Raw genomic sequence first — 25,329 nt, forward strand, 5'->3', positions numbered from 1 at the left:
CTTTAATTACTCCTCAATTTCACTTTCAGTGCTTGTAATATTTATGGCAGTTAGTTCTAAACAATACACCGAACTAGTTTTATGTACTATCCCATAGGAGTTCCCATAACACCTTGCCTTGTCATTGCAGAACACTGTTGATTTTCCTAGTCTAAAACTTGGAATAACCGAAATTATTCTCTCTACATAAAAAGGTGAAGAAACTTAAGATTGCTTAGACATCTTTACGTCTCTATCACTGGGGGAATTGCCATTTTTAGATTTTAAAAATGTCGTTTTGGAGACAGACAAAAATGTTTTGCAGCAGCACAGAGTTGCTGTAATTTAGTACGTGTGCTACCTCACAAAAGCACTTTGGAATCCTTCTATGTCCTAGATAAGGGACTTGCTGGCATGCAAAAGGCAATCATTACAACATTTCTGCAGGGTGACTACAGCAATCTGCTACTTGTATTACAATTTTTTAGATTTTAAATAATTTTTTCAAGTAGCAAAGCATTTCTACATGAAATATTTATCAATACACAGCAAACTTTTAACTAAATAAAAAAAATCAGTATGTTTGATCCCTTTCAAAACATTTTACACCCTTTCTTTGCCAAGGAACAACTCAACATTGCAATGGTCCGCTTACCATGAATCCTTTGATTGTTCTGTAATAGGAATCTAGCAAGAGAGCTCCAAGGGAACAAACTTGGGAAGTCCTATCCCAGCCATCTGAACAGTGCACCAATACACTCGCACTCTCAACCGCTATTGCCTGCAAAACACATTTGTTTCTTAATCAATGTTCTTCTCTAGACAGAAGTCAAAAACGAGTAAATAAAAAGAAAAACCTAAATTTATTTCCAACTCATAGCATAGGTCATCTTATTTCACAGACCTAGAAAAACGTTTACTATGAGGAAAAGACTTAATAGTATCAGAAAGTAGCGACTTGTCTTCATGGAAGTATAGAAAACTCCTTGAAAAGAAAAGAAATTCCACTACCACTCCCTTTGCATAAGCTAACCTCTACAGGGGTTCCTAGTTCTCACTCTCTCCCTTATAAAACTAAATTTACAAGAAAACCTAACAATAATTAGATTACACATTACTGAGTACAGATTAAAAAAAAACAATGTCAACACATTTTAAATCATTAAAGATACCACTTGTTCACCATTATGCCACATAAAAGTAAACGCCTAGGAAATGCTTATTAGCTTCAGCTGAGAAATCAGCTCCTGTTGGCTCAGACATTTTTGAGGGTCATCTTTAGGACAATCACCCACTTTAACTGAGATAACTCCTTGTTATTCCAGCTAGCAAAAACAGAGATCCAGGTTTTTTCTTTATCCAGAACCATCAGATCAAGCTCTTGGCTTCCTAAGTGCTTGGCAAAGGCAATTGTTCCTCTGAATTATTCACAGAATCCAATTTCCTTGCCAAATGAAGTCAGCATGATCACCTTGGTTGCTCTACAGTTACTGCCCCAGTTCTGTTTTTCAGAGTACACTAAATAATAGTTTGTTCCATCCACCACCAAACTGGTTACACTTCTCAAAAATGTGTAGAGAACCAGGAAGCATAAGAATCCCTTTGTGTCCCAATGAGATGACCAAACAGCATTCAAAAATACCCAAGAATATTGGCTGGAATGTTTAATATCTCCAGTAATAAAGTAACACATAATACTTTAACCAGTATATTAGATGTACCAGTATATATACTAAACACCTGTCTCCAAAAAGGTTAATTGAAGAATTTTACACATTATATAACATTAAGCGTAATTTTTCTGGTAGGAAGTCAACTTCCCATCAAATAAAGAAGCAGTATGCAGCTTACCTTGGCTAGAAAGACAGCAGCATCCAGCACAGCTTTGATGTGACGCAGCCATCCAGAATTCTCCAGACCAGACAAGAAGTCATTGACAGACAAACCCCTTGTGCCACTGACTGAAAGAAACCAAGAGTTAAAAAGACTGAAACAGCTATAGCTACCTACACCCTGCAATGTAGAAAGAAGAATAATTGCAAGTTGTATCTAACCCTCTATGTTCTAAATTGAGTGGTGGTTTCCTGAAATATTTCTAAACAAGTGGTTAAGAGATGGGCTCTACAAAATGTTCTCCAGTCAGAATTCAACTCTGTAGAACTATATAATCATGAGCGGCAAGAGTAAGATCTTTGTGTCCTTCTGACAAAATAACATTCCAAGTAAATACACTGGTTATCCCCACCAGGAGGCCTTGCTCTTGTCTCACCAAGGAAGGCAATGCAAATGCCAAAGGCTCACTGCTTAATTAGTACTAGTAGTAGGGAAGTAGCTGCATCCAGACAATACACACAGTTCAGAGAAGTCACACTCCCAGAGTTTTGTCACCTCCATCCTGCTCAGGAGAATAAAATGCCGTACAAGAACACATGGATGAATGAAATCCACCAAAATTTTGTCTACCTTCACACTAGATACACCATTTCTGACTGATCTCTACCATTCTTCCCTAATATACTTGAATCTTGTAACAATAATGTTAAACCAGAGAGCAAGGAAGAACTCAAAGGAAAGATGCTTTGCAGTGGAGCAGCAGAGATACAGAGGTAGATTGAAAGATTCTCACACAGAACCAATTCACATGTAAGACAGGTAACCTGGTTCTTTTTTTTTTTTTAATTTTGAATAGGTACAATTTTGAATAGTAACTCACATAGTTACATTACTGTCCAAACACGACCAGCTTCTGGCAATTAAAAAAAAAAATCTGCTGGCTAACATAACTTCAGCTATGTGTAATTCTAAGAGAAGACACCCAAGGTTGGTAGTTACAAAAATACCTGCCTCTTCCACAGTGGAAGCCTTCTTTCTACTAAGCTTAATAGCTAGACTTGATGACCTTAGATTCTTTTTCAACATAAATTATTTTATGATTCTAAAGCATTGGGCCCCAGATGAAAATAAAAAGGTTCTGTAAATGAAAGTGAGCAGTAGGGACACAACAGCTGCAAAATCATCTTTATCTCTGGCCATGGAAGGAAGTGAGTCAGCAGCAAAAGTAGAGAACAAAATTCACCAAATCATTCTGTGATTCATATTCAATCAAGTTCCCTGATGTAATGAGTGCTACAAATTCAAATCACTGCCTCCAAGAGGTTTCCTCTATCTGCACTAGATGCTTCTCAGCTTTCAGTCAAATAAGTTTTGGTACATTGCCCATTGCTCAGGAAGAGTCATAGCGCTAGGGGCTGCTGAATACTAGAAGAATGACAGGCTTCCCAGTACGTACTGCAGCACCTTTTCTTAAACCCACAAATCTTCTTTAATGACAAAACTACCTAGCAAACCACAACACAATGAGGTAACAGAACATCAAGAAACCTCAGGATGCAAGAACTACTTTTAAAGGTTCGTCTGTAAATACCAGTAAAGAAGTAAAAGCAAGCTAGCTTTCCCCTGACTTCGAAAGGCATCATTAGGCAAGAGTTCTGCTTCCAAAAGATCTGGCACATGGAGGAAATCAGATGAGAATGTGAGCTAGCTGAAAGGATCAAGTCATTCTCCATACCAGTGGTTCCACACACTCAATCAGTCACAACACTACACGAACACATCCACCACTCTATGGTAAAGGAAAGAAACTGAAAGTAGTCACATATCTGGAAATAAAGATCTGCAGAGAAGGAACTGGACAGACAAAAGTATTGTTCATGGCATCACACCTACATATTTCTGTAACCTCTGATTTAAAGCACGAGCTTTCCAGCCCTCAGTTCCTTTTCACCAGATACTGCTGTCCTAATCTGCTTCTGATCACAATTTTCAGTTTGGCAGAAGCATTTCACCACTGGTATTTCCCCTTTCTAGCTAGATTTCTGTATTTCTATAAATGAAGGCAGAGATAGGAACACATATGTTGAACCCCAAGAGTCACTTTCCATTTCTGTGAATTAACGCAGGCATTTTTATACTAGTTGGTGATGAGATCAATTGCATTGATACTGTTCCAACTCTTATATGCCGAAAAAATTTATTTTCCAGTTCCTTATGGTCTTTTAAAAGATCAGAGATGATTATGGTGCCATTTATAGTACCTCTAAGATAATTCATCTCCTTCATAATAAATAGGATTCAAGATAGTTCTGCCTATATAGATCCCACCATAAAAAACACAAGCCCTACATGCACATGAGCCCCAAAACTTTGATGTTCCCTTGTTTGATTGTCCTTATTCACACTATTAGCAAAGCCTCAGGCAGCAGTTCAGGAGGAGAGTAGCCTGCAGAGTGAAGCACAGCATGTTGCAGGCAGGGTTTTTTTCTTTAACAAATAAAAAAACCCTATATAATCCCTTGCCCCATACAGAAAACTACATAACTCACAACCCCCCCTCAGTTAACACACTTCCACCATCAAAAATATATGCAACAGATTGCAACACCTATTGAGCCTTTTCCCCAAACATTTTCTGCAGAAATGCTCCCTCTTGACATACCCAAAACCCTTTTTGCCTATTGGAGTTCAATTCTTTCTGTTATGCAATATTGTAATTGACATATATAAAAACTGAACTTTGTACTTAATGTCACAGCTACAAATTTAGTCTGTGTTAAGTTTTTCCCATGAATGTTGTAGTCTGCTCATTGCTAGTCACTATGTTCAGGGTGAAGAAAACTATTTGAGAAAAGTTTTGAACCACGGCATGCAAGACATTTAAGTAACAGATCAATCAAAAATGAATACATTGTAAATTCCCCTAGCATGTTCCATGGTCTAGTCCCATTACAAAAGTATGTTGGGAAGGATTTTGGCCCACATTTGGCTTACCAATGGAATCTTTAGATTCTGAAGGAAATGAGACAGACACAGACACAAGGAGCAGGACACACACCAAACAATGAATAACTGTTGTTTTGTCATAAAAAGCCCAAACAACTGAGGGCAGTCCCAGTTACAGTGGTGCTTCAACAAGCAGCGTCACTGGTATCATGCGCTGATTTGTGAACATTCAGTTCAGCACACTCAGGGGAAGCGAGTACACAGAACCTAAATGTCAATTTTCCTCATTTTAAGTTATGAACCATTTTCATAGCATTTTCTTCCTGATCATCCCACTGATGGCACATTTCTACAGGGGTTGAAGAGTAAATTATTGCATATATCCCTAAATTTTAAGGGTCTTTCCCACCTCTGAAGATGCTCCTACTTCTAAAGTGGCATTCAGCAAAACTCCAGTGAATCATACAGACTGAACAGATGTAAAACAACTGTGTTCATTTACCAAAAAAACTTACGTGGAAAACAAGCAATAGCAATCACTTATGATTTTGTTCAATAGTGTTCAAACAAACCAATTCTCCACACAAAATATATTCCATCCTTAAAGAAAGTTACAGACACATATTTAGTAAGCATTGCTGGTGAGATGTCAATTCAAATGGAAGGAATATGAAGCCTGTGACAATAACTGTGTGTTAATGCATACACTTCTGCATCAGGCATTATTACAAAGGAACAGGCCTCTTAAAAAAATTAAAACAACCATCAAGTTTCATTAGCTAGTTTCCTAGAACGGAACATATTACTACAAGAAAGGAAGGAGGGTTATGAAAAACCTAAAAACTCAAGCTTTTCATCTTTCCTTTAGGAAAAACACATGCAGGAATAACCGGAAAGCTCCATATTATCAAAGCTCAGTAGAAGTCTGTGCACAGCCTGAAGACTAGGTTAGCAGTACATCCAGGAACAATGAAAATGAAGACTACACCACTAGCCTACAAGATTTCTTGATCAATGTAACATAATGTCTTCATCAAAACAGGCTTCCATGCAATTGTAAACCTTCTCTGTCTCTGGAAATACTTGCATAATTCCGGAAGTCAAGCACTTACACATGTATTGTCTGTCAGGTGTGGAAGCCTCACTCCTGCCACTGTATTCTAATCTCAGAATCCACAAAATGTCCTAGATTTTCTCTCAGCTGTCTACCTAAACAAAACATTAACAGAATTATGAACACACTTCTGCCTCTCCATTTTCACCACCAGGAGGCAGGCAGTGGTATGGTGAAGTGGCTCACATTTCCCTCTACCCCTTCTCTACAAATACCTACAAAGCACACAAGTGGCTCACCAAGCCAAAGAGCTCAAATTTTGTGCAGACCATATGCTTATTGTGAATTCTGTGTAACAAAGCATTCCTTGGAGAACTGATGTTTTATAAATGAAATGTATTTACAGACACACACTTGGAAAACATAGGGGTCTTTCTCACTGACATACTAACAAAGCTCATTAAAGACACATGGACCATTCAATTTTCTTCAAAATAATTTCATTCAGGTGGGTTTACAGTTTGAATGTCCACATTTAAGGTACAGTAATTTCACGAATACAAGCCGCACCAATTTGACCAAAATTTTGGTGGAAACCCGGAAGTGCGGCTAATATTCCGGGGCGGCTAATCTATTAACAAAATTCTAAAAGCTGCCAACACGGAAGTGAGAGCCCGCGGCAGCCCCAAGCCAAGCTGGAGCCCGGCCGGCCCCGGCAGAGGTGGGAAAGCCTGGCAGAGGCGGGGCCAGCAGTGTCGGGGGCGGGCGGCAGAGCCTGAGCCAGCAGGGCGGGGGAGCCCGGGAGAACTGGGGCTAGCAGCGCAGGGGAGCATGGCAGAAGCAGGAAGGCCGGCGGGTGGGGCTGCCTGGCAGCGGGGGAAGCCCAGCATAATCGGGGCCAGCAGCGTGGGGGAGCCCGGCGGTGCGGGGGCCTGCAGTGCCGGCCAGGGCGAGGAAACGCGGCGGCGGTGCAGACGGGAGGGGGCGGCCGGCGAGCCTGGTGGCGGCGGCGGCAGCCCTGCCGGCGGGGCAAGCAAAAGCGGCGCTCGCGAAAGCGCCGCCGCGAGCCGCGAGCCGCGAACCGCGAGCCGCGAACCGCGAGCCGCGAGCCGCGAGCCGCGAGCCGCGAGCCGCGAGCCGCGAACCGCGAGCCGCGAACCGCGAGCCGCGAACCGCGAAAGCGCCGCCGCGAGCCGCGAACCGCGAGCCGCGAAAGCGCCGCCGCGAACCGCGAGCCGCGAGCCGCGAGCCGCGAACCGCGAGCCGCGAACCGCGAGCCGCGAACCGCGAAAGCGCCGCCGCGAGCCGCGAACCGCGAGCCGCGAGCCGCGAGCCGCGAACCGCGAGCCGCGAACCGCGAGCCGCGAAAGCGCCGCCGCGAACCGCGAGCCGCGAACCGCGAGCCGCGAGCCGCGAACCGCGAGCCGCGAAAGCGCCGCCGCGAACCGCGAGCCGCGAACCGCGAAAGCGCCGCCGCGAGCCGCGAACCGCGAGCCGCGAGCCGCGAGCCGCGAGCCGCGAGCCGCGAACCGCGAGCCGCGAACCGCGAGCCGCGAACCGCGAGCCGCGAAAGCGCCGCCGCGAACCGCGAGCCGCGAGCCGCGAGCCGCGAACCGCGAGCCGCGAGCCGCGAGCCGCGAGCCGCGAGCCGCGAGCCGCGAGCCGCGAGCCGCGAGCCGCGAACCGCGAGCCGCGAACCGCGAGCCGCGAAAGCGCCGCCGCGAACCGCGAGCCGCGAACCGCGAGCCGCGAACCGCGAGCCGCGAACCGCGAAAGCGCCGCCGCGAGCCGCGAACCGCGAGCCGCGAGCCGCGAGCCGCGAGCCGCGAGCCGCGAACCGCGAGCCGCGAACCGCGAGCCGCGAAAGCGCCGCCGCGAACCGCGAGCCGCGAGCCGCGAGCCGCGAGCCGCGAGCCGCGAGCCGCGAACCGCGAGCCGCGAGCCGCGAACCGCGAGCCGCGAACCGCGAGCCGCGAACCGCGAGCCGCGAGCCGCGAACCGCGAGCCGCGAACCGCGAACCGCGAAAGCGCCGCCGCGAGCCGCGAGCCGCGAACCGCGAGCCGCGAACCGCGAGCCGCGAGCCGCGAGCCGCGAAAGCGCCGCCGCGAGCCGCGAAAGCGCCGCGGGGCGGGCGCGGCGCTCGCGAGGCGCGGCGCGGGGCGAGCGAAAGCGGCAGCGGGGCGGACGGCGAGCCCGGCGGCGGCAGCCCTGCCAGCCGGGCGAGCGAACGCGGCAGCGGGGCGGTGCTGACGGGAGAGGGGGGCCAGCGAGCCCGGCGGCGGCGGCAGCACCACCCGGCCAGCCCCGCCGAGCCGTGGCGCTGAGCTGGGCCACCCGGCCCCGTCGGCAACCATGAGCGGGCCGAGCCTGCCTGGCCCCGCCCCGAGCCAGTAAAGCCCGCTATGCCGCGATCCTCTTACTAATTGGCCAATTTGTGAAAGCTGCGCACGGATTCTCGCTGCGAACGAAAGTGCGGCTAATATTCGGGGTGCGGCTTATCTATTGACAAAGACAGCAACATTGTCGAGGCACCGGGGGTGCGGCTTATAATCCGTGCGGCTTGTATTCGTGAAACTACTGTAATTCATTACCACAAAGCACATCAAACTGGTACTAAACACAGAGCTGGAATAAACCATAGAAATGTCAATGCAGTTTGTGTAACCTATTATTAAAGACTTCAGACAAACACCCCGTTTTCAAATACACTATTTTAGTAGAGTTAAAACATACCTTCCAGGAGTTTTTGCAAGCTAGATCTCATTACATGAATATTTTCAATGCCAACAAACTGGAACCTAATGTTTGAGTAGTTGTCTTCGTTCTCATAGCCCTTCCCAGCAGCTCTGTTTGCCATGGCATTAAGCTTAAAAGAGGAAAATAAAAATACTGAAAAACATTATTGGAATAAAAATATCAAATTAAGAAACAAAAGCCAAGCAATTTCAATTTAATACATTGGGGAAAAAAATCCACAAGAGCACATATTATAAAACAGATTCTAATACAGTTTGGGGCAAATTAGCTTGAAAGCACTGAAGTGTAAGAAAAGGACAGTATATGCATATAAAAAAAAAGAAAAAAGAAGTAGTCTATATTTAGAACAGACCTATATGAATAATGCATTTAGTAATTCTTATTCTCTTCTCAATATTCCTAACTAATAAGCTTTTACTTGTGTCCAAATGTTTCTGAGTAAAGACACTACAAACATCTCATCTACAAAGGAAAGAGTAAGACCCAGACATTTTCAGCTCCTGTGTTCAGACACTTGAGTGAAATTAATACTAACTGAAATGAAGATGGGTCTAAAGAGTGAGAATTAGCCACACATTGTAACACAGGTCATAACATAATTCAACTTAATAAAATAACAGAATTCAATTTAATTAGTGATGAACTAAGTATGATGGTGAGGCACTGGAAAACAATGCCCATAGAAGTTGTGATCCTGGAAGTGTTCAAAGCCGGATTGGATAGAGCTCTGCACAACCCTGGCAGAGAGGTTGGAGATGACGTTTAAGACTTCTTCTAACTCAAGCCATTCTATGATGACCTCAAAATGCCAGAACAGAATTTCCTCCACTTCCTCCTTTCTGAGACAGTTTGTACAGATCATTTACACATAACATAGTATTCTCTCCCATTCCAAAAGAAACCCCTTCACAGTTCGCTATTTCATGAATTTAATTTCAAACAGCTAGAATTATCTGGATCCCACTCAACTGTTGACATCCTAACTACAACTTAAGTATATTTTTAAATACCCCTCTTGAAGTTCAGCAGCATATTCAGAGAATTCTAGCTGAGTACTGGGACAGGTTCAACTTCAAGAAAGCAAGTAATTAAAACACCTGAATAGAGAGGCCTAACCTTATCTTTACAACATTTTCCATATGATGGACTGATATTTGGCTCCAAATTTTTCAGAATTACATTGTATCCCTGCACTCTGATATTCAGGAGGAGAGGCTTGTCTGTAGCAAATACCTACCTTGGGCCTGGTGTCCATGACATACATGTAGCGATTTGAAGGATTTGCTTTACTGATGGCTTGCAACATGTGCTCATCTTCCAGGCACCTGGCACTGAAACCTGAGAGAGGTTGACTGCATCTGCAAATTGCAGCCTACCAGAGACAACAAAGAACAAATCAGCATCAGTTTAATACCGATAGTTGAAGTGCTTTGCAAAATCTCAAAAAACACTGAAACAAATTGTTTCATTCAGCAGACAGTACCAGCAAACTGAATAAAGTTCAGGTGTTTCAACTCTTTAAGCACATGCCTTAGAAACCCTGAAACACGGTATCTAAACTTAAATCTAAAGATTCTTCAAAATAGTTTTTCAAGTTCATCTTCATGGGCAAGGTATCGGTTTACATAATTGACATAAAACCTCTCAAAAGTACAGGCCGGAAAAATTGCACTTTAGGAAAGCAACCTACTCCCTTAATATGGAATGAATTATGTGTGGTTTTATTAATGCAGGCATGATTTTATTATTGCAAGTGCAATTTGTTATCATCTAATGCAATTTTTGCAATGTAATTTTTAATGATATTTTGTATTTCAGGTATTAGGTACATCTTCCAATATTCAAATAATAATGTAATTATGCTCAAATCCATCCAGATGCACATTCATCAGACAAACTCTTTAACTCAGCAAGGTGACAGTACTCCTCTCCTTCCACAGCTGAGACAAGTACATGCTGCTTTACACCATACTCTGAAAAATCTTATTTCCTACCCTGTAGTGCTTTTTTTACCTTGTCAGTAACTCCTTGAAGTAACATTTCTATTATTTTGTTGGTTCATCTGTTTGGTTTTTTTTCCCTACCATTTTGACCCAACAGATTTTATTCCTGATATATGAAGAAAAGCAGATCCCTTAAGAGAAAGGTATCCTCAGTTACCTTAATGTTAGTTTCTGCAAACTTTAGTAGATTCAACTGATTATCATCTGATTACTTAAGAATTTCTTTTAAACTGGTTAGGCTTACTCAGCATCCTGTTAGGCACCACTCCTGTCAGCTGTATTCAGGGTTATCCTGAGTCACAGCCTTGCTATACAAGTCATGTACTTGAACCTCCTCACCAACCCTTGAACGACTGCCAAGCGTTGAGAAATACTTTTCAGCATGTTTACAGTAGAAGGAAGTCACACTATACCTCTTTATTTTTATGATAATATGACAACACTGGGAATCTTCCTTTGCTTCTGAACTTGGAGCTACCAACAATTATCGGCTTGCTTGCAGTTCTGGGAACATAAAGTTCTCTAGGATAAGTTTCACAAATCTGAAAGACACAGATAGACAAAAGGATTTTATAGGCAAAACACAAAGCCTAACCTAGTTTTATTGTATTAAATTTGAAAGATGTAAGGTGAATTAAGGCAAAAGAAAAAAAAAAGATAAACACTACCATGATACCATGTATCATTATACAAATGTAAACAACTTAAAGGAGACAAGCCATGGATGAAAGCAGTACAAACTAGTATCCAAGTTACACAAGCAAGCATCACCATACCAGTATTCACTCTCAAGAATGTTCAACTCTGCAGTAGAAATGCTAGGAATATGTTTAAAAAAAATACTGAAATTATTTCCCTAACTTTAATACAAAGCAAGATGAAATCTAATCTCAGAATCAGCCACACCACCACAACCAGCACTGCAAAATGCTAAGGCAGAATCCTGCTCAGTTAAGAGAGACATAACAAAGCTGCAGAGCACCAGAACCACTGGTGCTGGGCTTCAAACAGATAAGCATCTCTCAAAACAACTCCAAAGAACTCACGCATCCATGTAAACACGGTCTCTCAATGAGGTCTTGGGAAAAACTTCAATTAGGAAGTTGTGAGACTGCACACTGATTAAGGAGTTAACTCTCTCTACCTTCAAGTTTTGGCTTATATTGCAAGCCAAGTGATTTCATGGCATTAAGCTGTTTTCTACAGGCCTGATCAGAAACAGATGCAGAGCAGAATGTGTTTCCATTACAACACTTACCTTGTAATCACGATTTGCATCAGACAACTGCCAGTAATCATTTGGCACTCCCATTCTCTTATATTCTTCTGCTAGATCAATAAGTTGCCAACCTTTGACTTGCTCGGATTCATTTTGTTTTGGATTATAAGAAAAGGCATAGAGTTCTTCATATTTCGCTAAAAGGTAAAGAATATGTAATGGAGAAAAAGTCTCAGGCTTTAAGATTCACAGAAACAAGACTAAATAATAGATACTTGACACGCCTGAAGTATCTATTCTGCAATTATCCTACATTTAACCAACACAATTATAGATACTTAGAAATAGGTTATGAAAGTTTTCCTGGGTGTGCTTGACCTATCTCAGAAGAGACATTTGTAAAGCCATAAGGGTCACAAAATGAAGACTGACAAACTTAAGGCAAAAGGCAGAATTATTAGAAGATGTCACAGGATATGAAAGAACAAATTATTTCGGGAGGCAAGAACTGAAATTTACATCTACTGACCTTAAAAAATAAAGTTTTAAAGTTTCCCCTAGAACAGCTTTCAAAAACTAGTTTTTCCTAGTATGCTATTTACTTATGACAGATGACATTTTGCCCTGTTCTAAACACAAGCAGAAAATGCAAAAGACCACAGTGACAAAGGTCTCTTGTAAAGCTGAATTGGTAATGTTATTCTAGCATCAAAATCTCAGATTTATTTTTGAAACTGCATGAAATTAGTAACAAGTGATTTGATCAGTGGGTTTTTAATCTATGGAACCCACAATTAAGAGAGACTATACACATTTATAGTCACAATTTCAGGAACAACACTACAAATGCAAAAAAACCACAAAGGGATCTCTCATTCTGTTAAGGAAAAGCAGTGACATAGAAAAGCCAGACAATGCAGCTTCTGAATTTTTATGCAATTATTATTTAACAAAAAAACCTATTTATATAGCAAACTCATTTGATACTTTACGCAACATGTGCTTAAAGAAACATAAATAAAACATACATGGTTTACACATCCCCCACAACTTGTTATCCATACATATACTGTGAAGTCTTTTACAGCTACAAGTTTTACCTGTTCTTGAGAGCTGAAGCAAAGAATTATAAATGTCATGACAATCTCTCTCTCTGGGTACAACAAAGTGAACTATCCTGAAGTTCTTGCACTGGATGACAAGGGGGCAGCCAGAAGTAGTCAAAGGAAGTTTTTCCACTGCAGCAATGTGATGATGTAGTATCTGTGACATACAAAAACTCAGAGTAAGCATGGTCAGGAAAAACAAGAAGAGCATACTATTTAAAACAGCATATGTAAGACAACAGACCAAGCAATGCTGAATATGGATTTTGACTAATTTTGTCAATCAGTTATAAAAAGCAATATATTTAAAAGCACAAATGCAAGAATGCCACTTTAATCAGGACACTAAAATGTATAAAACTTTAGTTATTCTCTTCTGTCATTTTGAAGTGCCCTTCTAAATGCAAAATTGAGAAGCAAAACTCCACTGTAGTTGTTCGGTTTTCTTTTCACTTTGTTAACTGAAAGGCTTGTATCTCATTAGGCAGTATCCAGACAGGCTATCTATGTTTTTAAGGATCTACAAAAACATACTTCAGAATTTTCAGACAAAATAAAGGAAGTGAAGGAAAAGAATTCAATGTATGAAAGACAAATCCTGAAGATTTCAGAATTCCAGTATTTAACAGGTACAGACAGGAGATAAGAAAAACATCTCCTATATTACCTACTGTATTAGATAAACATGACAGCTTCTCAGCTAAATGTTTATGACCACTTTAACAGCGCTGTCACAGCAATGGACATACAAAAGCCCTCCACAGAGTATCTGTGTAGCAAATCTACACAAGATTTAGGTAAATACATAGAAAGTAACAGCTATTCAACTGTAGGAAGAAGGGCACAGACACACTACCTCAACTGAACAAGAGGTTCTTGACAGAATTTCAATTACCTCATGAAGCAATCAAATCCTCTTAAACATTGATCAGAATTTGACAGGCATCTGAAAACTGTGCTACCAAATATGCATTTACAAAGAGACTATCTTGGAGACATTATGGTAATTACACTTGCATTATCATCAGAAATGCTGTACTTGGAGTATAGGTTCAATTTCCCCAAAATGAAACTTTTTAATGTAGTGCATAGGGAGACGCAAGCAAGTAATGCTTCTGAATCATGTTCTCCCAAAAACCCATTTTGTATGACAGGATAACAGTTTGGTTTGTACAGAGGTGTACATTGTATCCAAGAACAAATAACAGAAAAATCAATTTTCTTGAAAGCACCATGAGGCACTTAGTCAGATAACCAGGATAGATGATTACAGCTAATCAAGGAAAATACACCTACAGAAAAAAAAAATAACAACAGCCAGGGAGATGATACTTCATCCTGGAGGATGGAAGACTTAAGGCACTAACTCAGGTCAGGCAGCTGGTTTCCAGTGGGAGCCACAGCTTGATGTCCGTATGTGTGCCACCAGGGCACTGAGTATAAAAACTAATGGGAAATACTTATACCAGCCAGCTTTGCTTGCACAACACTGGTACTGGTTAACAAGAAGCTGTAGCCCCATCTGAAACCCTTTATTCCAGAGATGAATACTTGTGAAGAAACCGCTGTTTACTGCTCTAAAAAAGCACATAGTATCTTCAATATTCCCCAAACCTGAGATCTTAGGATTTTTGCTCCCATTTAACCTAGACAGAATCTAATTACAAGGTAAGTTAACTCTGAAATTTTAAACCTGATGCTAACCTATGTATCAGTCTCCCACTCCTGTCTCAGAATTACCACCACACATGCCTTCAGAAATGCAAGTGAAGGCTACAGAAGAAATTACAGCATCTTGAGGAAAAGCCAAAATTTTCAACATGACCTGATTTCAACTGCAGCAGTGTCACGCAACAGCATAACCTGTGAATTATTAACTTATTACAATACAATGAAGGAGGAGAGTAGAAAGAACAGCTAAGAACATTTTAGTGAACAAATTCAACCTTAGATCAGGAAGAAGAAATGGATCTGGAGAACCTATGGCTTTGAGCCACAAGCATTCATTATCCTTACCCACGTCTCTCTCTGGCTTGAATCTATGAATAACAGATGAGTTGCTGTAAGGTACAGAGTTCCCGTCAGTGACTTATTGCTCGTGCTGAACCTATCCAGTAATTTCACTTGCTCTACCTGTAACAAAAAAGGGGAAGGGGGAATAAAACTTAAATTTCAAATTTCTGCAGAAATTTAAATTCTAATTTAGCAAAGGCTTTGTCAGTTTGTGCAGTAATTTAGAAAATGGGAGAAAACATAACACAGCACACACAAAGCTATTCAGCTTTGAGACCAACTAGTTCAAATATCCTCTTTCAATACAAAATTGAGCTTTTTTTAGTTTCAATTTTTTTAAAGTAAGAATTATTAATGACTAAGCTTTTAGGTTGCTTCCCCAAAACACAGCAAACGCACACTAACAATTTCCTGGTATCTAGATGCCAGCACTGAATTAACAGCTGATCTCAGCAATGTGCTTTATTGGCTGTCTGAACACTCAAAGCCATAAAGATTGTGCTCTCCTGACTTCCATTTTAGCTATGTACTATCTTTTATAAATTGCCCAACTGCAAAAATCTGTACTATTATAACCTTGCCTCATAGTCAAAATACATTCTTAATGAAATATAAACATTATACTAATAATTACAAAAACCTCCTAGAAATTCAAGGACTGTGCTGGCATTTGAAGCAGATAATTCAGGTTTGAGCCTCACAAGGGCAAACGACTCCTTCTGGCATTCTATCACCATTGTTATCTCAATCCTATGGAAAATATTTCAAAAGAAAAAATATTTCTAGATAGCCTGCTTTTTATCTGCTCCTCCTAACTCTGGGTCCCACAGAGTGCTCTATTTGAAACAAGCAATACATGATTTGTGTGTAAGAAAAGGAAAGGAGTGTGGCAAATGGCTTATTTCCATGCATTCCTCTATTTCTTGGCAGCACTGTCTCATCAATGCCAAGTTAAAGCTCTGTGCTGCCATGACATGCATGGCAGAACTCCCAAAATTTCCACACTAGCAAGACCAGCACCCAGAGGAGGCAACAAGGAGAGCCCACATATACTGTTCTGATGTTAAGCCATTTTTAATTCCTATGTACCAATGTATTTACCTACTAAAAGCACATACAAAACAGAAGAAAAATTCAGGTATTTCTTATGATCTACAAAGGTCTAATTTTGATTTTGAAAGTTAAAAAAACAACTTAATGAATTCAAAACAGAATGAAGGAAATGCAAATATATATTAGAACTCAGCACTATGATAATATTCTAGATTTCAGTTTAGAAAGCAAAAAAATTGGAAACTACATGCATCAGTACATCAAAATACATTATGCTGAATCTACCAAGTCCTCAAGTATAGAGTAGCATAAGTGAATACACCACAGCCAAAACACAGAATTCATACTGGGCAGATCTGCAGCAATAATTGCTCAGGCACCTGGCACTGCAACTCCCCAGCAAATTAAGAAGTTCACAGAAACTGCTCCAGTAATACAACCCACAAAATCCTGGCATGTGAGGTTTCCTTCTCCCCCATGTAACAAGGCAGTTTTCTCAAAGTTCTATTTCTACATTAGACGAGGACAGGCATTAGTGCTCCAACTTCCACGTACCTAGCTAAAGTTTTCAAGAATTCTGAAAGTGAAATCATAGATAAACTTTTCTTAAAGACAACTGAAATGTTAGTTAGATTCAGCCTCCATAGATGAGAGATTTATTCAAACTTGACTCAAACCAGCTCACTATACACTTTTTTCTTTTGCTGTTCAATTTGATTTAGCAGTCAAACTAAGCAAAACTTTCCATCTCCAGGAGAAAAATCTGGCAGTATTTTCACTAATAGAGATTTGATTTCAAATATGCAAGCAGGTTTGACAGAAGAATTTTCAGTCTTTTCTACCTACACTTTCCTATAAAGTATTCTTATGGATACTATCAAGATTCACTGCAAAACCAAATATTCTTTATTGTACCACCACATTTAATAAACTGAGTTTGATCATTTGATGCTAATTAAATATAAAACTCTCAGAAGTGATTTTTAAGTTGACCTTATTTCCGTATTCAACATAGTTGGACAGTTGAATGTCACAAAAAAGCTACACTCAATTTCAGGTAGCTGCGCTGACAGTTCTAAGGAAATGTTAACTTCAACATTCCCAGCAAACTAGAGTTGGAGGAGGTAGAAAACCTATCCCATCACCTTCTCCAGGGGTTAACAGCTGCTCTGCACAGCAGTTAATTTATGCAAGACTGCACTGTTATTTCAAGTTTATGTCACTATGACTTAACTAAACTGAAAAAACAGGAATGCCATCAGATCAGAAAAAGCAGGGATGTATCAGAACAGTTGGCATGAGATCCAATTTGAACCTACACAGACTGAACCTTCAAGGCCCACAGTGGAGGTTGTACTTTACTTTTCTTGCTTCCTATACCTGTAATGCTCGCCTGTATGAATTTTAATCCATCTTACAAAAAGCCAAGCAACAGAGTTGTAACAAAAGAAATATCACATTATGTCTTACCGTGACACTGATTTTTTAGAATTATTTTGGGTATGAATTATAAAAATAATCACTTCAAGTAATAAGTCTTGTAACTTACAAATTGTGTTCAGAGCTCATTTCTCTCTTCGGTTATATTGCTACATTAAGTATTTTTCCCCAGCAGGGCCCCAAAAACACAATGCAGAAATATAATCAGCTGCAGATGCAAAGAAGTCAGCAACCTGCAGCCTTTCTACTCTCAATTTCAGGTCTGAAACTTAAAGAAATACTCTGATCATCAAGACGCATTGGCTTTAGTCGAGCTTTCATTTTGGAACCAGTTACTGACTGTAACAATACAATATTAAGTTTCCAAACAAGGACTTTCATGTTTATAAACAAATAGGCTGATAAAGAAACTTTATCTCCAATCTGTCAGCGTGATGCAAGACTAATAAAGTGTCACTAGTAATAGTTTCATCAAGGCCTTCCTTCTGTTTCACATATACACAGCTATATGAAAAATAAAAGCAGCTATATGCATTTCTATAAAAGTTATGTAAGATGCTACTAAAAAAAAAATGCAATTATGTTCCTTTATGTAATTATTGGTTACAAATCTACTACTTGGACACGAACTATTAATGCTCCTTTTTTAAACATATCTATAAATCTACTTTGAGGTCAGACTGCGGGGTTCAGGAATTAACCACAACCTCCAGGACCCAACACACAGGGGGAGTCCCTTCAGCAACCTCTGCGGTCAGGGATGATGAGCAAGGGGAGAAAAAGTATTGTTAGAAATTTCACTAAATAGAAGCTGCGACTTAAAACTTACTTAAAAAATAGTCACAACAAGAAGAGAGACCTTCCATTTGCACTTTCATTATACAAAGACTAACACACTAATAATAGGAAATAAAAGTCAGAGAAGTCAAAAAGGTCAACTACAGCTTAGCTGACACGTTTTTTAAAAGCCTAACACACTACACTTGCACTGACGGCCGGCGTATTTAACACACACTGGAGTCTTCAAAAAGGAGAAAACAAATCGGCTGTTTTCACGATCTGCCTCCAGAACTAGAAAAAGCTGCACGGAACCATATCCAGAGCACAGGAAACAACCGCAATCCCCTCCCAGCTGGCTTCTCCTGTTCCCCACTCCCCCACAAAAACCCCTACATGAGGATTTTTAGTGTCTTCCCTTTATTACAGACACGGGGCCGCAGTGGAGCAGCACGCCCAGAGCCCTCCACCCCTTCCAGCGGCACGGGCCGCTCCAGAGCCGCTCGCGGGGAGGCACCGGCCACGAACAGCAGGAGGCAGGGAAAACAACAACGCCCTCTCCCGCAGCGGACGCGCCGGGCGGGATGGGCCCTCCCGGCCCACAGCTACCCCGGTTGCCCTGCCGCCCCTCTCCCGTGCCGCAGCACCAGGAGTACCTTGGTGGTGCGGATGTGCTCCATGGCGGTGCCCGCTCGGCCGCAGCCGCCCGCCGCCACAGCCACCGAGCCGCGCCGGCGGCCGCCCGGGCTGCGCTTCCGGGGCGGGGCCGCGCCGCCAACGGGGCGGGGCCAGCGCCACGCAGCGCCCCCGCGCGGCGGGCGGCGGGAATGGCTGAGGGGCGGGAATGGCTGGAGGCGGGAATGGCTGGAGGGTGAGAAAAGGACGAAGGATAAAGAGGTAACTGCGAGGAAGTTGTAAGTGGGAACGCGGTCGGCGCACCCGACATCCCATACACAGTAACAACCTGAGGGGGACTCAGCAGAGGGGACGCCCCGCGGCCAGGCCTCATTGAAACCCTTGCAGAGGTAGGAGTTCGGTGGTGCTTTCCACTTTGTAAGCCGCACAGCAGCTGAAAACCAAGGGAGATAAAGGAAGATGTGCTGTTGTTAAATCAGCAGCCATGGTGAAATCACTCTCCTTGGACTGATGCGTGGTTCCCATCACCAGGTTGTTTCAGATACTCTCCTGAGACACCTGCCTGCCACGGTGCAACCAGCCCTCACTGACTACGATGTGTGACTAAAGTCACTCAGTGTCCACCTAGACACCATAAAGAAACTATGTATGGGTGAGTGAAGAATGAGGAGAAGTTAGGGAAGACTGTGATAACTTCTGGGATGGGTTGATGGGCTGAACCAGTCTTCTCCCCCCTGGGGATGCCTAAGAACCGTACCCATGGGTCCCATGATGGTGAAAGGAGTAAGATGAAAAATGACGTGACAAAGACAGATTTACAAAGAGACCACAGGAATCTGCTTGTAGATAGGGCTACGAACTTACAGATAGGAAAGTAACAGAAGAAAATATTAGTTCTAGAAAATGTTACTACTGATCAACTGTTGCTCAGCCAAGGCCATGTGAAATTCTTGAGTCTAGGAAAGAAGAACCAAGACTTAATAGAATTATGAATGGTTTCTTTTTCTTTGTTTATATAACAAATGAGGGGTGCGTATTGAACAAGGGCATAGAGTAGGTGTTTTGGGAAGTCTGTACCTTCTGAGTACTTCAGCCAGTGGGGAAAAGGAAGAGGGTGATGTGGTTGGGAACTTATGATTAAAAGGGGCTGTGTCCCCCAACAATTTTGGGAAGTTGGATTATCTCCCTAACAACGGAGTGACAGTAGGTGTGTGGGAAATGAGCCATTCCCTGGTTACCCAGGCCCCTGCGTCAGTCTGTGAGTCTTGCACATGGGGATTCCCAAAAAATGACTCCTCGTCTCTGGAGGTGCCTAGTAAGCAGGGCCACTCAGAGCCACTTGCCCAATACTATGTCCAGGCAGCTTTTAAAAATCATTGACAATGGAGCCCCCACCCACCAGTTATTTGGGCAATCTGGTAAGTGCTCGGTGCCTCTAGCAGCGTTTCCTGATGTTGAGATGGCACCGCTCCTATTTCAGTCTGTGCCGCGCTCCAGTCGCCGTGCTGGGGCACAGGTCGGACGCCGCCATCCCGAGGGTCTCTCCCAGCGCAGCTCCCGTCCCGCGCGTTGCTGTCGCTTTAAGGGCCGCCGGGCCGTCCCGTGGTGCACCGCGGCGGGCGCGCGGAGGGGAGCGTGGCCGGCGTCCGTCCGCGCGCTCGGTGCCGCCGCTCGCTCCGCAGGTGGCGGCGGGCGCCATGCGGGGCTGAGGGGCCGCGACCCCAGCACCGACCCGCTCCCCCACCCACCCGGCCCTCGCCGCCGGCTCCCGGCTCCGCTTTCCTCCTGTTCCCGCCGCTCCCGCCACCGCCGCCATGTCTGCGGGCTTCTCTTTCGGCGCGGGCACCCTGGGCTCCACGGCGACCGCTGGCGCAGGAGGAGGAGCAGTCGGGGGTTTTTCCTTCGGAACCGCCACGCCGAGGTAACGCGGCGCCCCCTCCCTGGGTTCGGCCATGCCGGCACCCCCCGCGGCCTTAGGCTGCCGCGCGGGCCCGGGCCCAGCCTGAACCCGGGCCCCCGTGGTGCGGAGGGCCGGGGCGGCCCGTGCGTGTGGGAGTGAGCGAGTCACTGCCCCGGGCTCGGGGCTCGGCTCCTCGCCTTCTCCCCGAGGGGCTCCGGCAGTCCCGGCCGCACGGCCCTTGGTGCGCGGGCGAGATGACTGCACCGTGTCTGCCCCGGTTCCTTTGCCTTGTCTTCTTCCCGGCCTGCGCCTTTAGCAGAGACCGTCTGTTCAGCAGCTAATAATTAAGGGAGTTGCACTTCTTACTGTGCTTTGATTTGGCTTTGGATGCCTCCCTTTTCGGTTCACCCTGCCGCTCTGAACGCAGGATGTGAATCAGATGTGCATCTGGGTTTATCTCAAAAGTCAGCCCGCGTTTGTGTCCGCGGCGTGGGGCACGTTGATGCCAGAGCTCGTATGTTTAGTATGCAAAAGTGATGTTCTGTGTATGTTTTAGAAGTTAAGTTCGATCTAACCCTTGCAACAAAAATCACCTCGTTTTTGGTGTATCTTGGAGGTAAAGGAGAACTTTGTGCATGTGATTTACAGCAGGCTCTGTACTCCAAGCGTTATGGTTCCTCAGAATAACACCTGAGTCTTTTTTGTTGGTGGGGGTTTTTCCCTCCCCGTTTTCTGTTTCTTCGCACACAACTGGATTAGCAGAGCCTGATTATTCGGACCCGCTTGCTGTTGTACCTCTGTTGAAGATCGAGGCTTTTGTGGGACTTTGTTTCAGAGACTTTCCCAAACGTGATCAGAATTGAGCACTGTAGTGTAAACTAAATGGACAGGGGTGGTTACTCAAGGGAGCATCGCTTAAGGTGTTACACTTGGAAATAGCTGTTAAAAACGTCAGGAAACAGCATTGTAAGATGGAGAGAACAGAACGTTTGGATTTGATGGGCATCCGTTTAATTCTTGGATTTAGTGACAGTATAGCTTCATTGGAAGCCCACAGGAGAGGGAATAAGATTTCTGAGTTTGTTGTAATAATGTAATTGTGATAGATTGATGACATTCTTGTGTTAATTCTGCTTAGTTTTGGAGGGGGAGATTGTTTGGAGGTTTTGAGTTTTCTTGTGGTGTTTTTTTGTTCTGTTTGCTTGGGTTTTTTTTAACTTTTACAGTAAAGCTTACATAGACATTATAAAGTTTTTGCTCTTTTGCTTCATGCCTTCTTAATGCAAGTTTCCTCTGTTCAAATGAGCAAGTTAAAATAATATTTGTTAATTCAAAACCATTCTTCTAAATATACTGAAGTAAGGGAAACTCTTGTCTTGTTGATCTGCATTTTTAAAAACTGCCTATTGAACTTAAATATTTTTGTTTGGGGAGGGATTTAACTTCTATCTGGCTTTTTTCCCTCTTAAAAGTTTAATAGATGCTAAGTAATGGCAGCATGGTGCTCTGTATTTTAATTTATTTATTTTTACAAGCAGGACCGGTCTTCAGGGCTGTTGGTCAAGGAATATTATACAGGAAGGGGCCTTTTTACTGCTTCTTGAGCATCCCTGTGGGATGACTTGCTTGAGGACATATTTAAGACTAAGAAGAAGCTGTTGTTCTTAGCTGGGTCTAAGATGATATTGCCAGGTGTTGGAAGAAAAAGAATTTGATGGTCTGGTCCAAGCATAAATGACCAAAGATTATATTCTGGTGGCTGAAAGCCTCTGTGACGTGCCAACCTATCTAATTCCTGCTTTGTACCAGCAACCTTTCAGGTGATTGCACTTTTTTTAGTTGGTGTTCTCTTATCATATGCTTTAGCCAGGTGCAGTGCTTAATTCTAGTTCTAGAATTAGAGTTCAGACCTGGCTTCAGTGACCTGAGCTTCTCTTCCTTGCATCTGTGTCCTTCTGGCCCATGCTTTCTCCTGCTGGTGAGAATGCTGCCATTACTTCGTTCCTACATTTTGGGTTCTTTCTACCTTGAAAAAAGTCCCTTTCATTTTATTTATGTTGGTTTGGGATTTTTTTGTCCTCCTGTAGTGGCAAATACCATAGTTTGTATGTTAGCTTTCTTCTACGGGAGTGCTGTAACGTGAAAAAACTTTCACAGAAGAATCATCTACTGGAAAAACAATGAGACACATGAGCTCTTAACTAGTGAGAGAAGCTCATGTTATAAGTTTAAGTTTGCAAGTAGTTAGGTCATGCTGCTACAGTTTGGTATGTTGACATTTTGGGAGTAAAGACAGCTCAAAGGCTCTGGGTGCTGTGGGACTTGTTCAAAACTGGATGCCATGATCAGTTTTATTGATAGTTTGAAAACTTGTAATTTAAGAGCTAATTGTACCTTTTTTTGTAAGGATTTACTTTTGGGTTTGACTTACTATTTTAGAGACTGCTCTCATACAAAAAGAGAGAGGAGATAAGGGAGCAATGAGAGAATACTGAACATCTCATCTGAAAGATAAAACTTCTTGGTGAAGTCTAATTTTGTTTCAGCGTTGCTGTTGAGCTTAAGCAAAATGTGTTTGTGAAAACTGAACCTTGCTTCTAAAAAGACTCACAAATGGGACCAGGAAGTTACTACAAATTATTCATCTGATAAATTATTCATCTGATCTTTCATCAATTAATAACAAAATTTTTAAAACCATAGACTCATCTGGATACTAGTATCTGTAATTTCATTGGCTGGAGATAACCATGATTATTGTATTCTGTGTTCTGTGCTGATTGTAAAGCTTGTTCTTTATTTGGCATGAAATCTCTAAAATGTGTAGTTACCTGAAAGAAATATTAAAGCCTTCATTTTCCTAGTGATGACTGATTGGACCCTTTCTGTTCTTTCTCTTCCCCTTCATCAGTAAAAGTAGATCTGGAGGTTGTTTTTCTGTAACTTTCTGACAGGTAGACAGTGTGAAGAAATTCAGTAGGTATGTGGTTGGAACCTGCGCATTTTGGTTAGAAAATTAATTCATGCTTCAGTGTTTTGATAGTAAGATAGGGTGAAACTGTGCTGTTGATGTGAATGATTCTGTGTCTCTTCTTATCACTTAAGAATGTAAGAAAGCAACACTGGTTGAAGTTTCCAGTCAGAGATAACTAATTGGATTTGTAACCTGCTTAGAAAAGATCTTCATACAGATTTGTTATTATCTTAATGCTTGTTTAGTGTTTGTTCTCTCATTTCAGTAGCACGGGGAGAACAATTAGGGAGAATGAATGAGATGATCTAACAGAGAATGTTTAAATTTCCAAGTGGTCTAGTAAGATCTGTCAGCTGAGCAGTGGCTGAACAAATGCTGGAGTTAGTGTCAGGGAAGCAATAGGAGTTACAGAGTTGTGGGAGCAAAGCGGGAAATGGGCTCCCTCTTTCTGTTCAGTGACCATGAGCTTGGGCTCTGTGTTGCCCAGTTGGGTTGTTTATGATGAGTGATGTTTATGGGAAAGTGAATGATTGCATTGGAAAGAATTTAAGGGGGGCAGCGTTTTCATTTTGAAATAGAATTACTGCTAATAGTCTTATTTTGTAATAGCTCAACAGGAGGACTTAATTTTGGAACTCTGGGCTCTTCCACTGCTACAGCAACTACATCGGCTCCGTCATTGGGCTTCGGGAGTGGACTTTTCGGATCAAAATCAACCACTGGCTTTACACTAGGAAGCACCAGTACAGGTAGAAAATAATTCTTGTACTAAAGGTTTTGGATTCAGCAGGGAAGATATAAATTATATGTACTCAAAAAACCTGGGTCATACTAAAATGTTTACTCTTCTACAGTTGTTCTGTAGGTCAGAGTATTACTTACACAGTTTGATAAAACCGCTTCGTTGAGTAGTTTGGAAGATCGTTCATTGAGAATTAAGTGATACCAGTGCAGCAGAAACACAACTGCAATTACCAGAAGGCTTCCTGGGCTACGTGTAAATTGTTCTGTAGTTTGAATCCTGATGTATTTTAGAAATCTTAACTCTTTGTCCAGGATGCTCAAAATTTACTTAAGATTGAGGTATATTTAGATTTTAAAAGTATTTTAAACTTTGTGAGATTGTTTTCATTTTTTATGCAACACTTGTAATTCTGCAGTAGTGAACGTTTCTCAGTTTGTTCATTGAGGATATTCAATGCAATACGCCTGAAAAAATTGAATATTTTCTTGGGTCTCTAATTCAGCCTATGAACACACAGTTTCTTATAGGAGTAGTGAAGTACAAAAGAGTAAAACTTTTCTGACAGGGTGGTTTTTTTCAGCCATCAAGCAGACATAAAAATAAATTTTACTTTGCTGCAATATTGCTAGATAAAATGGTCTTTTTCTTTTTGCATGCTTGTATGAGTAGATGAGGAAAGTTCTAAGAACCAAGCTACTAAAAATAAAATCAGCAGTAGACTGAAAGCTTGTATTATTGTCGTTAGCTACATTGGAATGATTTTATTTCAGTGATTCTTTTGATAATCTAATCAATGGTTTTTAAAATGTGAAATGGCCTAACACTGTGTCCAGAATAGTCTCTTTAAATGGGGCAGAAACCCTAAACAAAGAGGATTTTACAAGTACTTTGGA

The 25,329-nt window shown here is 42.5% G+C and overlaps 2 protein-coding genes across 3 annotated transcripts in view; one reads left to right on the top strand and one right to left on the bottom strand.

The window, feature by feature from the left end:
* The window catches only part of MTMR6 (myotubularin related protein 6), a 28,952-nt gene extending 10,039 nt beyond the window's left edge, over positions 1 to 18,913 (bottom strand). Inside the window, exons 1-9 of the mRNA XM_033051594.1 lie at positions 18,838 to 18,913; positions 14,915 to 15,031; positions 12,893 to 13,055; positions 11,832 to 11,989; positions 10,987 to 11,115; positions 9,808 to 9,942; positions 8,547 to 8,679; positions 1,831 to 1,940; positions 635 to 760 (exon numbers count right to left, since the gene is read on the bottom strand). Of these exons, the coding sequence (XP_032907485.1) occupies positions 635 to 760; positions 1,831 to 1,940; positions 8,547 to 8,679; positions 9,808 to 9,942; positions 10,987 to 11,115; positions 11,832 to 11,989; positions 12,893 to 13,055; positions 14,915 to 15,031; positions 18,838 to 18,861 (1,095 nt within the window). The 5' untranslated portion in view covers positions 18,862 to 18,913. The remainder of the gene's footprint in view (positions 1 to 634; positions 761 to 1,830; positions 1,941 to 8,546; positions 8,680 to 9,807; positions 9,943 to 10,986; positions 11,116 to 11,831; positions 11,990 to 12,892; positions 13,056 to 14,914; positions 15,032 to 18,837) is intronic.
* Positions 18,914 to 20,529: 1,616 nt separating this feature from the next.
* NUP58 (nucleoporin 58) overlaps positions 20,530 to 25,329 on the top strand; it is a 36,577-nt gene continuing 31,777 nt past the window's right edge. The window contains exons 1-2 of one of the 2 annotated variants that reach the window (XM_033052121.2): positions 20,530 to 20,738; positions 24,301 to 24,440. In XM_033052121.2, coding sequence (XP_032908012.1) covers positions 20,632 to 20,738; positions 24,301 to 24,440 — 247 coding nt within the window. In that variant the 5' untranslated portion in view covers positions 20,530 to 20,631. The remainder of the gene's footprint in view (positions 20,739 to 24,300; positions 24,441 to 25,329) is intronic. The other variant, XM_033052120.1, reaches the window with a different exon arrangement.

The sequence above is a fragment of the Catharus ustulatus genome, chromosome 2 (assembly GCF_009819885.2).
Source record: "Catharus ustulatus isolate bCatUst1 chromosome 2, bCatUst1.pri.v2, whole genome shotgun sequence".
NCBI classification, from domain to species: domain Eukaryota; kingdom Metazoa; phylum Chordata; class Aves; order Passeriformes; family Turdidae; genus Catharus; species Catharus ustulatus.